Genomic DNA, 14,325 nt, shown 5'->3' with positions numbered 1-14,325 from the left:
CATTATTTCCATCTTTAGTGGTCCTAAAATTCTTTTTAAAAAGAATAATGAATGCATGCATATTAATGCATGTAAGCTAACCATTATCTTAATTGGATACACACTCACTAAATCTCTTACCTTACAATGTAGCTAAAAGTAGATACAAGTAATTTTCTGGACACAGTTTGACTTCTCTAGTTTTAAACTGCTAAGGCATCTATTCGTGCAATAAACTGAACAAATGTGGATCGATATTTTATTTTTGATTCCTGGAAATTTAAAAGGATTACTGTTACATTTGTTGTTTGAACGTCCTCCTCGATATTCCTCCTCATCTTGAAAAAAAGCTAATTGAATTTAAAAAAAAAAAAAAAAAAAAAAAAAATCTAGAAAAATCTAAGGTATGCAAGGAATTAGGGATCACAAACATTCCTTAATAATCCCACTTGTGAGAAAGTTCTTTAAAGACAAACCTGGTACCCCCAAACCAGTGTTATTAACACCCTCCAGATCCCCACGGCCCCTGGGCTCCTGGATCAGCAGGGTGGGTTACTTGGCAAAGGCAGCTTTGATTGGAATGTGATCAGCTCCCAAGCATTAAGATGCAGCTCAGCTGTTGAGAAGCCTGACCTCTGCACAGCAGCACTGAGCAAAGGGACCAGCAGAGAGAGTTAAAGCCACTCTCCACCTTTCACTGGTCAAGTGTCTGACACCTGCCCTCCTTCTTGACCACTTTAATTACATATTAATATGTAGTCAATACACGTGTGAGTATCTATCATTAGACTGCAATTTCAGCTATTACTTCCTATGTATGTTGTTGGAGCAGGAAACTGACCCATACATGATTGATGCACAATGGTATACTGACTGTTTATTAAACATGCAGCAAAACTTCAGCACATGACTGTTTGCATATTAATGAAACTTGTTTATGGCACTCAAAATAAAGCGTGACCGATGTCTAACGTTCTCGATTATATCAGCACGTTACTGTAGCTAAAAAGGCATCCTGATGTGTATTTACATCTCACTAACAAATAAACAGCACTTGCATGATGCAACGCGCTGTGACTCTTACAAACCGACCCCAAGCGGGACACGAATACAAGACCCGCTGCGATTGGCGCGTCTTACTCAAAAAGCATCCACTCATTGGTTCACTGCAACACGTGACGCACTTCATTTTTTTGGGAACATGCAGGCGAGTTAGGAGGAAGCCACGTTGACAGCAGCGCGGTGGCAGCTGAGTTGCAGATTCACAAAGGTGGAAAGTGTCTGATTGTCACCCAACAGGTGAGCGAGGTTGTACGTTGTCTGAACGTTTTGATTTTAAGTATCTTGCACAATAAATGTTGCATTTTTAAATTGCATTCTTGCATATAGTGTAACAAGTGGCACAACTGGCATAGCTAGGGTTTTTTTTCTGTTCAGGTTTGTGTGTAAATATCTCGTTATTTCACAGAATGCCAATGCTGTGTGCATTTATTAGACTGGACGTTTTTAATTCATTGTCTATGCTAGGTTTTTTATTTTTAACTTTTGTATGTTAATTGAATTGCATTGTTTATAAAAAAAAGTGATGTGTTGTCTCGTGTAAGTTGTACAGAAGTGCTGCTGCACTTCTGTACAAAACAAAAACAAAACAAAACAAAACAAAACAATCGTATTTACGTATTGACATAAGTTTCAAACGCTGCTTTCTAAGTCTAGACTTTGGTACGATCAAGAGTTTTTTTTTTCTCTCTCTGTTTATTCCTAATGCAGCTACATCTTTTGTTTAGTCACAACACACCATTAGAAGAATATCTATAAAATATAAAAATGAGCGTCGGGTTCATTGGAGCGGGGCAACTGGCGTATGCCCTGGCGAGAGGGTTTACAGCTGCAGGTAAGAAGTGAACATTTATTAAATCCATAGGGACCACCGAGCTCTAGAGAACGCAGTGTCTCCATCCCAGCAGGTGTGCCACACATAGACTCCCAACCCCATGTTCCATGGTGTGATGAAATGTGTTGGATTACAGTGTTCTATAATATTGTTTAATAACTCAGGAATGAAAGGATCCAGTCCAGTTTGCACTTACAAACCTTTGGCGGGTCCCAGGCAAATGACCAGTGGGTGTGTAATACTAATATTAATACTGAGTTTGCTGTTTTCATATTATTTATATCTTTTTTGTTCAGGTGTAATAACAACTCATAAGATCACAGCCAGTTCCCCAGATACTGGACTCCCTACTGTGACCGGGCTAAGGGTAAGGATTTAGTGTTATTCTATAGGTCTGCTGCTTACCTGTACAGTATATAGTTTAGTATTTAGTAAAAACAAAACAAGAACAAATTCCCCAAGTTCACAAGAGTGTTGATCATTTGCAGTTGCAAAAAATGAAAGTACAGCATGAACAGACTTGTGCAATATATTAATTATTGTTCAGAATATTCTTTTACAATTTGATTCAGTTTGAACCAGAAGGCTGATGACACACAGCTGTATGCGTGTGCCTCTGGCAATGTTGAGGAGTTGAGGGCGGCCCAAGGTGGATACCTGGCTTGAATTTAAACTGGTTGAAACTACACCTTTCAAAAACAGAGGTTTTATTATTGGGATTGACAATGACTCTCAAGAAACCTGAGAATAGCTTTACCCCTCTGAACATTAATGGAACCACACCTATTGTAGTTACTAAAGCTAGGAACCTGGGAGTCACCTTTCATTTCTCCCAAATTAATCAGGTGGCCAGTTCCTCTACTTTTCTCTTGCGTAATTTAAAAGTTATTAAACCATTTTTGCCAGGTTCCCTTTTTCGGATAGTTGTACAAACACTTTTAATCGCTAAGCTGAAGTACTGCAACTCCCTTTACTCAGGCTTTCCTATGGTCCAGCTTAGACTTCAGAGGATTCAAAACATGGCATCTTGCTTAGTGTCTGGGACTCAGCTGTGCTACCACATCACTGCAGTTCTGTGGGAGCGACATTGGCTCCCAGTCCCTGAGAGAATACATTTTAAAATCCTTTGCACTGTTTATAAAGTGTTAAATGGAGCTGGACCTGCCTACCTTCAAGCTGATCTTCCTGATAGAATCAATACCAGGAATTTACGTTTGAATGGTTCCCTCCATATTCTTCCTCCCTTTTTTTCTCGAGTTAATTTGTGAGGCTGCACCTTGCAGACTAGAGCAGCTTATTGATGGAATTTGTTGCCAGTGGAAATTAGAACCTCTTCTAGCCTTAAGTTTAGAAGCTATTAAAAACTTTGCTTTATCAAAGTATGTTTGGGTAACTTTAGAGAGTTTTAATATTCTAATACATGATTTGAAGGTGTATCATTTTGACCAATGTATTTACGTTGTACTGTATTGTGTGTTTTATACTGTTTATGATGTACCATGTTTTTATCACATGGTACTATATGTTAAATTATTTCAATGTCTTTTGCCTTGTACAGCGCTCCAATGCCAATTGGGGAGTGGCACTATATAAAAATGTTAAATAAACAAATATATTTGAAGACTTTATCAAGCGTTACTTTGTCTGGTCAAAGGCTTTTTTTTTTTTTTTTTTTTTTTCAATCCTCATGTGAGATGCTGTGTCTGTATTATGGTTGCTATATGTACTGTTTGAGTGAGTGCCATTTGCGATTCAAATTCAAGCAGAGAAAGGCCTACGCTAATGCCGCCTTTAGGGTTCTGTCAGTGTTCAGAGAGTTATATACTGTCATTCTGGTTCTGATATCTTTGTTTTTCTAGAAACTGGGTGTGAATTTCACAACTAGCAACAAGGAGACAGTGAAGAACAGCGATGTCTTGTTCCTGGCTGTCAAACCTCACATCATCCCCTTCGTTCTGGATGAGATCGGGCCTGACATCGAGAATCGGCACCTGGTAGTGTCCTGTGCTGCTGGAGTCACAATTAACTCCATTGAGAAAGTGAGTCCGGATTGTGCAGAACAACTCAGCTCTGCTGCCTGGAATTCTTGTGATGCTTGTCCTGTCTTCCCCTCCATCAGTGCAGACTGTCTTCTGACTATTACCACCTGTCATGATTGACTGTACTTTGACACTGTGCAATGAATACGAAGGACTTTGTTAGAGCAAATCCTGACCCAAGTGCACTCCACAATCGCAGTAAACCCTGTAACGAAAGGTCTGGAGAATCGCACTGACCCAGCCTGCCCTGTTCTGCCCCCTCAGAAGCTGTCTCTGTGCCACCCGGCCCCGAAGGTGATGCGCTGCATGACGAACACGCCGGTGGTGGTGCGGGAGGGAGCCACGGTGTACGCCACGGGCTCTCACGCCGAGGTGGAGGACGGCAAGCTCCTGGAGCAGCTGATGGCCAGCGTGGGGTTCTGCATCGAGGTGGAGGAGGACCTGATCGATGCTGTGACCGGGCTGAGCGGCAGCGGGCCTGCCTACGTGAGTGCATACAGGGATGGAGACAGGTTTCACCCATTCCAGGTTTTATAATGAGCTACAGTGTATAGGCAACAAGCTAAGATGTGTCTTCTCATAGTAAAAACCAGCTGCTGGCCAATGTGTCTTTCCATCTCTGGTACATAGAGGATAATTTTTTCAGGGATACTGTGATATTTAGTAATAAAGGGGTCTGAGTGGGGTAAAACAACATGTGCACCAGTTACCACGGGTCACGTTCATTTCAAGTTTGCTTGCCTGACACTCTCTTGGTTATCCCTGTGATACCGCAAGTGGCCCAGTAGAATCATCTTGTGGTATAATAATAGAGATTGCTAACAGTAATCCTGTTGTTTTCCCAGGCATTCACAGCCCTGGACGCGCTGGCGGACGGTGGAGTGAAGATGGGGCTGCCGAGGAGGCTGGCGCTCAGACTGGGAGCTCAGGCCCTACTGGTCGGTAACAGCCAGGCTGACGGCAGCCTCTTGTCTTCTGTGATCTCATTTAAATTTAGCTGCCCGTGTTGGGACCATGCTCTTGCTGATGGCTTGGTGTATTAAAAGCGCAAGAGAGAAGCCTGTGAATGTGAGATTGTTCCCTAACCTGTTCTCTTCTGCACAGGGAGCTGCTAAGATGGTGCTGGACTCGGAGCAGCACCCGGGCCAGCTGAAGGACAACGTGTGCTCCCCAGGGGGCGCCACCATCCATGCGCTGCACGTCATGGAGAGCGGAGGCTTCCGCAGTCTTCTCATCAACGCAGTGGAGGCATCCTGCATCAGGACCAGGTACAGGAGAATGGATTTGCAGCAGTGGGAACATTTATTACACCTCCTCCAGATTAGTGGTGATAGTGCTCGAGTACTGGAATCCAATGCCAGACAGTACTCTCCTCTACATAGTAGCGTACATAAACCGCTAGTCATCAATTGATCAGGGTGACGGTCACATATGCGACGTTCCACTGTATCAATCAATAGCAATTAACTTCCACACAGAGTGTTTGAAAAGCCGTTTGGAAGATTATTTTTCTCATCTCCGGGTCGCTGATATATATCTTATCTTATATATCTTCTAACTTATCTGTTCATTTCTGCTCTCCATCCAAATGTCAGCGTAAGTGTGTGTATATTTCAGGACTTTCTGCATCTTCACAGGGCTATACATTAATCATAATTCATGCTGTGAACCCAGTGGAACCCTAATTGACACATACAAGAGATTATTCTGCCTTGATCGATAGCTGGAAGAGAAGTTTTTAAATCTCAGCACTGATTTCAATTGACAGCTGGAATTAGGACAAACTTACAAAGACATTCTAGAATAGATTTGTGCCCCTTAGGGTTTGCATATCGGAGTCAGGGGTCAGTATGTACTGCAGTTAATATTGATTAGTTCCTCCCCACAATTGCCATTTCTTCTGTAGGGAGCTGCAGTGCCTGGCCGACCAGGAGAAGATCTCACCAGCTGCTATCAAGAAGACAACTCTGGACAAGGTCCTCCAGGAGTCTACCTCGACGGGGGTCAAGGGGAGAATCAGCCTGCTCAATAATAGCAAGGGGACCAAGAACAAGAACTAAATATCCAGCAAACGCTTGCCACACAGCAGAGCTGCACGTCCCGTCCTGTCCCCCCCTCCGGATGAAGGGTATGATGTGAGGCACTTGGTTTGCAGTGCCCGGTGGGGCGAGGTAGAATTTTGGAAGCCAGCGTTGTTTCTTTCCACAGACTTGTGACTCCAGTCAGTCACCAGTAGTTGAGGCTTTGAGCTCTAGTGTATAGGGTAGTTAAATATTTGCATGCAGTTTTAAAATAAAATTTGGTTTCTGCTAGGGGTAATCAAAGCGTATTGGCTCTGCTTCTGTTAGTCTCAACATTTTCAATGTACAGAATTTCAGTTATGATGTTTATGTCTGTGCAGCTCATGTGCATAAATTAACAAACATAACAGAAAAATAAGCTGCAAAATTGAAGCTAAAAACTATATAATTGTTGTAAGAAATGTTTACAATATATTTATACTATATAGTGCCATGCTAATACAGCATTAAATCCATTCTCTCCACTGCTTGCAACCTTCGCCCGAAATAGTGGAATCTGTAGAACTACATTGTGTATATATGCTGTACTATTTTTATTTTTTATTTTTTTAATGTTTTAGTTTGCAGTCTTCTTTGCATTTGACTTTTCTGTAAAAATTATCTGTAAAATAACATGATCTACAAAATCATATTGTAGCAGTTAAAAATAAATAAATACATTGTGTTCATGGATGTTTTTTGAGAGATTGTTACAGGGGCTGGCCTTTTTCACAAGTAAATAAAAGTAAGAGCTACCTGTTGGTTTATGTGACTGCTTATTTGCTAAGTCAAATTACACATTGCACTCACCTCTCTAAATAAAATGATGTTACCCTGTGCTTTCTGTATTTACATCTGTACACAGGATAGGGTCATTTTGACAAGTCCTTATCATATATAACATGATTTATAATCATGAATATAAAATGTATTCTGTAGCAGTTCAATGTAGTCCAGTGTTTCTCAACCCTGTTCCTGACGGCACACCGTGTCAGCTAGTTTTCGTTCCAACGCAAAGCTCAATTGCTTAATTGAACCCTTCATTGAACTAATAAAGTGGTTCAATTAAGAAATTGAGCACCGCGTTGGACCGAAAGCTAGCTGACACGGTGTGCTGTCAGGAACAGGGTTGAGAAACACTGGACTACATTGAACTGCTACAGAATACATTTTATATTCATGTAAAAGAATGACAGGTTTGGTCATATTTTTATTGAAATGCAATATACAGAAAGTGGGCACAGATTACTTCCTGTATAGTCCAGATTAATCACAGATTAGTTCCCATATATCTTTACTTACTTTTTACAGTCCTTTGCACTCCCGTCTCAGCTTGATCGTCTCGTCCTGTTTATTGTTAGACATTGTACAATGTTGCAGTATTGGCAGAACCCATTCTGTACAGCTGTCACTAATTTGCTACATGCTATATAATCCGACATGGCAGCACACGCAGACTGAAAAAAGAAAACTCAGTAAGCAGCTGCTTTTGCTTCCATGGTGATGCTGTTGATGTTAATCTGTTCCCACTCCTCCGTGACACGGATTCAGGGAAGGAGGATGGCAGGCGGACCATGCGCACCGTGGATCTCTTCCTGACTGGCTAAACACACAGGTACAATTCTATCATTCCAAACTCTTTGTTTTCTACCAGATTCCTATAAAAAAGTGTTTTGTGTATATTTTTGGTTTTAAACTTTATTTGGTGTACATAATAAACTCATAAAGGTTTTTCCACTTAAGCCACTGTTAGCTGAGGCTGGCTAATTGATAGCTTTCTTTGCTGATTTAAGACTTTTGTCCCCATGTACTGTCCAAACATTTGTATAGTTGTAGATGTGTTAAAATTGGGATGGGTGTAAAAGGGTGTCACAAATAGCAGGACTCCCATATAATGTGGGCATGTGGCAACAGTCTGAGCCTGCAAGCTGGGAAAGAAATTACAAGAGGCCTAGTGCTGCTGCTCTTAGGCTTGCTTGGTAGCAGCACAAGGTTTAATGTCACATGTCTCTGTACAGGTTTCCCACGGTTTTTAAAAAAGGACAGGTGTGCATAAAACACTGGGGTTTTATCTGAGATTGGAATATTTTTTGGGGGGGGTTATTAAACAAGGCTCTGCTGTTCAAACATAAGAAATAGCTTGGTTAAACATTAGGGAAATGGCCAAATCTTTGCTATTTTTTGCATGCAAGTTGGGTGATAGGACAATACAGCTGTTAATGGGTCTCTTCACAAAACTGTTTTAAGGAATTTATTAACATCCTGTTAATTTTAGGTTAAACAGTGCTATGAAAGAATACAGTTTAAAAGATTCCATGGACTGCAAACCCAATTTAATTAATACAAAAATGGGTTGAAAATAACAGCCCTGAACAGTCCTTAAAGTTTGGTGAATATGGGCTAAAGATATGGGTTACAAATCTAGTTACAAACAACTGTTACTTTAATGAGTCAAAAGTACAGACTAAACTGTTTGCAACTGGGTTTGAATACACCTTGATAATTCTGATCCTATTGATAAAGCAAACTAGAAATCAATATATGTAATTTTTTAGAAGCGGCTGTGTCCCCCTCGCAGTGAATCTGATCCTGATCCATTCAGCAGCTTCAGTAAACACTTTAAACTTGAGCGCTGGAAGATCAGAAGCTTGTCGATCACAAGGGAATGACAGAGGTGTGAGCATCACGTCTGCTTACACAAACAGTGACCATGTTAGATAAACCCCAGGATTCGCCCAGGCACTGCTCATCACAAACATTGCTGCTGGGTGTCACCTCTCACCTCCCCTGGGCAGCCGGGCCGTTCAGGTGGTAGGGCAGTTAAAACACAGCGGGGGGATTGGGGTTTACATTCCCTGGGGTTTGTGTTGCCTTCATTGTGTGCATGACCTCGGGAGCGACAGCCACGATGGGAAGATGTCTTGCTTTTGATCTCTGCGGGGCAATGCTTCTGTTTCAGCTGTGGGCAGCAGGAGTGTCAGAGACGCAGATGAACGTGAAGAGAGGTAAGGAGAAGAGTCATTTGAACTGTTGTTTTTTTCAGCCATTTAGTTTATTGTGAGAGACTGAGTGAAGTTAGGTTCGAGACCAAGGATGGGAGGAATCAGTGAAGTACCACAGGGGAGAGTCTTTAGTGCAATACAGTACTACAGTGGTAGGCAGCTGCACTATAGGTAGGTAGAATTGTAGTGTGTTATAAACCAATACACCCCGAAGTTGAATCGTGTTTCCATAGCAGTACTTATCACTGTTCAGAATCCATTGTGTTGCCTTTGCTGCTGTTGTTGAGATCTGTAAAGGGTTCTGCTGGGGTGTATGCAGGAATATATACTGATATTATATTCATGTCCAGGGTACCAGAATTCATTTACCTTTGGAACTGGATTAAAGCCTCTTTTAAGCTGAAGTCTGTTTACAGTATCTGCAGTGGTGTTTGCTCTAGATTATTGCTGCTGCTGAGAGCACAGCCACACCTCAGCAGGCTGTTTTCTTTCCTATAAATAAATAATGACTAGCTGATGGATTGATTGACTGCCTGATTGATGTCAGTAATTGACAAGTGATCAGATATAATGAAAGGAATCTGCATGGAAAACAAATAGGAAACAACATTTTCTAGCTGTTGCATTCCTGAAAGCCCTGTGATATCACTGGCCCGTTATTCCATGCTGTGTCCAGTCTTGTCCACTCAGCCTGTGCAGACGGAGCCCCTGGTGAACTGCCCCCTCTTCTGGTCAGAGTTCCGTGGACGCTGCTACCGATACTTCCCTGTTAACAAAACCTGGGTAGAGGCTGAGCTGCACTGTGCTCAATTCTCCAACGGGGTAAACGCTGCCAAGCTCGTGTCCATTCACAGGTAAAGTAATAAGACATCCACTTCCATGTGCTTTAATATCCATAACTTCAAATTTGTACCTAGTGATATGATTGTATATCCCTTATAAAAGTTTCTCAGAGTGAAAGTATAACAGAGTGTAAGGCATAAGTAAGCATTGTAAAGCCCAAAGAGGTATGATAAAAGTATATTAATAAACATGACAATCCATGGTAAACTCTGGTAAACGCATAGTATAACCCCGGGGAAAGCGTGATAAAACTGCAAAGGCATTGTGCAAAAATACTGTGAGGAAACTTTTACAAGGGCTGTTTCTATTATTTTCTGAAACATTTTCATGCATATTTGCATGCATTTTCAATACTGTAAATCTATATACAAGACTAGAAAATATACCTCCACGCAAAGCAGCAGACCAGTCTATTGAAAGCATATTAAATAAAAGCATAAAGTATATTCTCTTGTACTTTATACATTCCAATCATATTTTCCATTGAAGCTGTATCAACCAAGGATTGGATTTGCCTCTTATTGAATAGACACATTTCAATATTGCTAGTCCCTCTTGTTTTCCAGACTTTAGTTTCTATCTGATTGGGGTGAAGCTCAGTCATCCTACTATCCACAGCACTATAAGCCCACATCCTCCATGTGTTACAGGGAATAGGACCCTACCAGGTACAGATAGGTTCTTCTCTCAAAATGATGCCACTTACAGGGTCTTTTACCCTGTAACATGGAGTGAATATCTCAAATGTACAGTGTTGCAACAGAACAGGATAAAAGAGATCAAAATTAAACAGAGCAAAACAAGGTATTGGAATGTGCTTGTTTAAGGGAGGTAAGAAATGTATTTTTTTTTAAGCCTTGGCTAACACTTTTTTAACAGAAAGATGAAAATGACTCTTTGCATCAGAATATAGCAGAAATCCAAATCTCAAAATGAAGTATCTTGTATTAAATTGCAAGATTAAACAGATTTTATTTTATGGAGGACTGTCTTCCCTTCAGGCAGTTGCAGTGCATCTTGTCTGTCTGCATCTTAATCATTGCAAGGCAGTGCAGCCACCTCTGAAAGCCTGATGTCTGTTTTATTAAAAAAAGCAAGGGCGCATTAGCTCGCGGTGCGCTCAAGCTGTGAGATTCAGAACTCATTTATGTCTCATCATACAGTATGTCTTCATCCTTTCTGCATTCCTGCTCCACAGCTGGGAAGAAAACACTTTTGTGTTTGATCTGGTGAACAGCATTGTCCTCGACTTTCCAACAAACATCTGGATTGGACTGCATGACTGGAGAAAGGCGAGAAGGGAGGGAGTTGATCTGGGGCATATTTACTAAGCTACAAAGTTTGCCAAGTGGCAGATCTGATCAATGTATACCCTGCCCTTGAACCTTTGAGATTTGTATTTGAGATTTTCCATTTGCATTATCCAGGATTAAGTGTAGGGGTAATCCTTGAAAAAGCAGTATTATTGATGCCATAGAGAGGGATTCCCTTAATAAAGTGAGGTAAAGTCCAGCTGTGACTTATCCTACTGTTCTAGATTGATCAGATCAACTCCAGAAGGTTAGGACTGGAGATAGTGAGGGTAATATCATTGAATTGTGTAAGAAACATTAAGGGATGTGTTTTTAAACATCCTGTTAGGGGTCTTGTGAACAATTATTTTTAGAGAGAAAACAGTGGGGGGGGATACCCCCCCCTTGGGGGGGGGGGGTTTCGTGAGCTGCAAGCTCGATTTGAATAAATCTAAATTGGTTTTGTGAACTTTTCCCTGTAATATACATCTTTCCATTCAGGAGAGCAACTTCGAGTGGTCAGACGGTTCCTTTTACAGTTTCAACTACTGGGATGAGAGCCAGCCTGACGACGAGGCGATCCCGGGGCACAGCGAGGACTGTGTGGAGATGGGGTCCTCGGCTACCACGGGTGAGACCACCGCGCTCTTAGGCTGTTTTCAGCACATTTTTTATTTGCTACCTATTTAAAGGAGAAAAACACCTTTATGTTACAAAACCGCAAGCAAAGAACGAAGCGATGTAGTCAAGATGCTGGTATCTTAGGCACGCTCAAGTGGTTTGCTTCTTAGTCTTGGACATGGGATTTTCTCCTTTTAAGACACAGGGTTAATTAGAAGGGAAATGCTTTGAGCTTTAATTTTAACTGCCCATGAAAGACAGTAACACCTTTAAGACTGCATATTGTCTTAGAAGCTTTTTCAAATAAAACAAATACATGCCACCGGAATCTAGTTTCCAATTGGCGCTCCCAAGCTGGCACGCAATAATTCAAAATGACCACTAGATGTCACCTGTGAGCCACAGTCACCTGGATTGGAAGAAAGTCCTTGTCAGGTAAAGTCAGAGTTGCCCATTTCTGCTCTAGGTACAGGGTCCAATTATGACTTCAGTGGCTACGTAATTAAAAGAGTGCATAAATACACATAAATAAACTCCCAAGAATAGTTACAAAAGTTCCAGTGACATGGTTTAAAGTGTGAGAATTCCATTTGAGTGCATTCTATATCTTACATCTTACTACTTGTGTTATTTCAGCTTTGAGATCCTGGAATGACATTACTTGTGGACGCTCCTTCCCCTTTGTTTGCAAAGTAGCCTCACTTGCCATCTAAATGCCCAGGCTTCATCTGATTGGGTAACAGCACCAACTTCCTGCGACATCACAAAAGGCACTGACAGTTTCTTTCCTCTGTTTAGTTATAACGTAGGAATGGATGTGTCTATAATATTTAATTTCCTATTCCTAACTTCTATTAAAGGTGTTCTCTATCATGCTTCTGTTTTGATCACGGTTTACAATAGTAACTTCTGACAAAAATGTCATTTGTAAAGCTAATCTGATAAATGGAACATTTCTACACAAATGCTGTCAAAGGGGATAGAAATTACAGTTGCACATAGCCAAAGTGTTTGTTTACTTATCCCTACAATCAATGATAGGGTATTGGGAATTATAGACGAGATGTGATCAGTAATGCTTTTTTTATTGATATTGTTGTATTTTCTATTCCTGTTTCTGTTAAAAAATAGAACAAATCAACAGGGTTTTTAAAAATAAAAAAGCTGTTATTTTCTGTTTCTGTTTTAAAATGATGTTGTATCTGTTACATAATCAGACTGTAGATGCATCTCCCAGGGCTGCTACCTGATATATATATGGGTTGTAGCGGTAAAACCTGTGTTATATGAATAGTAAATATATATATATATATATATATATATATATATATATATATATATATATATATATATATATATATATATATTATATATATATACGGTTTTATGATAATATATTGATACAACAAAAATAACTAGCTCTTATATACTGTAAACTGAAATGTTAAACATATGCAAATAAATAAAATACATTGTTTACTTAGCTGTTATATAACATTTTCCTTTGTTTTTAAATTCATATTACTTTCCTAATTAGTATCATCTCTCAAAACCACCTTAAAACTCCCAAACTGGGTGTTTTTTTTTTTTTTTTTTTAAATAAATAAATAAAAATAGCTTGCAAGTTTTTTTCATTTATTGAAACATAAATACAGGTAAATTATCTAAAATGATATGGAAAACGAAGGACATTTCCAATAAGTTTATTTTGGGCACGTTTATAGATTACTTTGTAGTTTGTATCCAACATCTCCTGTGATTTTTCATCAAGCACGTTAAGACTTGCTTTATGGCTTTAAAGAATTCCCTCTGGTAGTCAATTGATACCAAATGCGTGCGAACATTTCAGGCAGGATATCAATCATTCTATTCCTTGAATGTTTAACATAGCGCAATATGGTTTGTATTTAATATGTTTAAAAAATCTGGAAGCAAAATTGTGAATTGGTAAAGTTTTGTGCAGTATGCGGCTCAGTTTTATACAGCTAAATTGTTTTAGGGTTAATTGTAATGACGTAAACCCAACACAGCCCTGTTGAGGTTATGCTGACATCTGGTGGAGAAAAATTGTATTACCAGTACCAGTACGGCTACCATTCACTTGAGTGGTTTAAAATGTCATTGTGTCGGGTTGCAATGCTTTTTTCTTGACAATTTGGATGGCATAATCCGGCCTCACATTTAGTACAGTATTAAGCCGTTTTAACAATTAACAAAACAGCTTGATATACATACAATGACTCACATACAGTCATGTGACCCAGTCTGCTGCAGAAGCCCAACCGATTATATCTATATATATCTATATATATATATATATATATATATATAGATATAGATATAGATATAGATATATATAGATATAGATATATAACATCCAATAAAATTAAATATAAAGAATTATCCTACTTTTTAAAGGTTTTTTTTTTTCCTATTAGTGTAGTCTAGGGCAGCCTTTAAATATAATTGTTGCCACACTATTTTCAAGTCCCCACTGTGGTGCATGCATCAAACTGCAGGAAACTGCATTGCAAGATAAGGTCAGTTTGAATGTGTCTGTTCAAATCTAGTCTCTCGGCTCCAGATGTATATTTT

At 39.9% G+C, this 14,325-nt stretch overlaps 2 protein-coding genes across 3 annotated transcripts; both read left to right on the top strand.

Moving 5' to 3' along the window:
- The first annotated feature begins 1,163 nt into the window (after positions 1 to 1,163).
- On the top strand, positions 1,164 to 6,727 carry pycr1a (pyrroline-5-carboxylate reductase 1a). 2 transcript variants are annotated; one of them, XM_041222280.1, is made up of 8 exons: positions 1,164 to 1,278; positions 1,767 to 1,873; positions 2,170 to 2,240; positions 3,733 to 3,912; positions 4,177 to 4,398; positions 4,758 to 4,850; positions 5,017 to 5,180; positions 5,819 to 6,727. In XM_041222280.1, the coding sequence occupies exons 2-8, from the start codon at positions 1,807 to 1,809 to the stop codon at positions 5,970 to 5,972; spliced, it is 951 nt and encodes a 316-aa protein (XP_041078214.1). In that variant the 5' UTR covers positions 1,164 to 1,278; positions 1,767 to 1,806; the 3' UTR covers positions 5,973 to 6,727. The 2 variants fall into 2 exon arrangements, with proteins under 2 accessions (XP_041078214.1, XP_041078213.1); XM_041222279.1 differs by having other exon boundaries at positions 1,750 to 1,873.
- On the top strand, positions 6,043 to 12,553 carry LOC121296254 (alpha-N-acetylgalactosamine-specific lectin-like). The gene is made up of 6 exons (XM_041221593.1): positions 6,043 to 6,047; positions 7,030 to 7,081; positions 9,674 to 9,828; positions 11,016 to 11,109; positions 11,611 to 11,740; positions 12,367 to 12,553. Exons 1-6 carry the CDS (start codon positions 6,043 to 6,045, stop codon positions 12,441 to 12,443), a joined length of 513 nt encoding a protein of 170 aa, XP_041077527.1. The 3' UTR covers positions 12,444 to 12,553.
- Positions 12,554 to 14,325: the final 1,772 nt, after the last annotated feature.

The sequence above is a fragment of the Polyodon spathula genome, chromosome 21, assembly GCF_017654505.1.
Source record: "Polyodon spathula isolate WHYD16114869_AA chromosome 21, ASM1765450v1, whole genome shotgun sequence".
Classification (NCBI taxonomy): Eukaryota; Metazoa; Chordata; class Actinopteri; order Acipenseriformes; family Polyodontidae; genus Polyodon; species Polyodon spathula.
The sequence above is the reverse complement of the archived record's forward strand: the minus strand, read 5'-3'. Positions and strand labels throughout refer to the sequence as shown.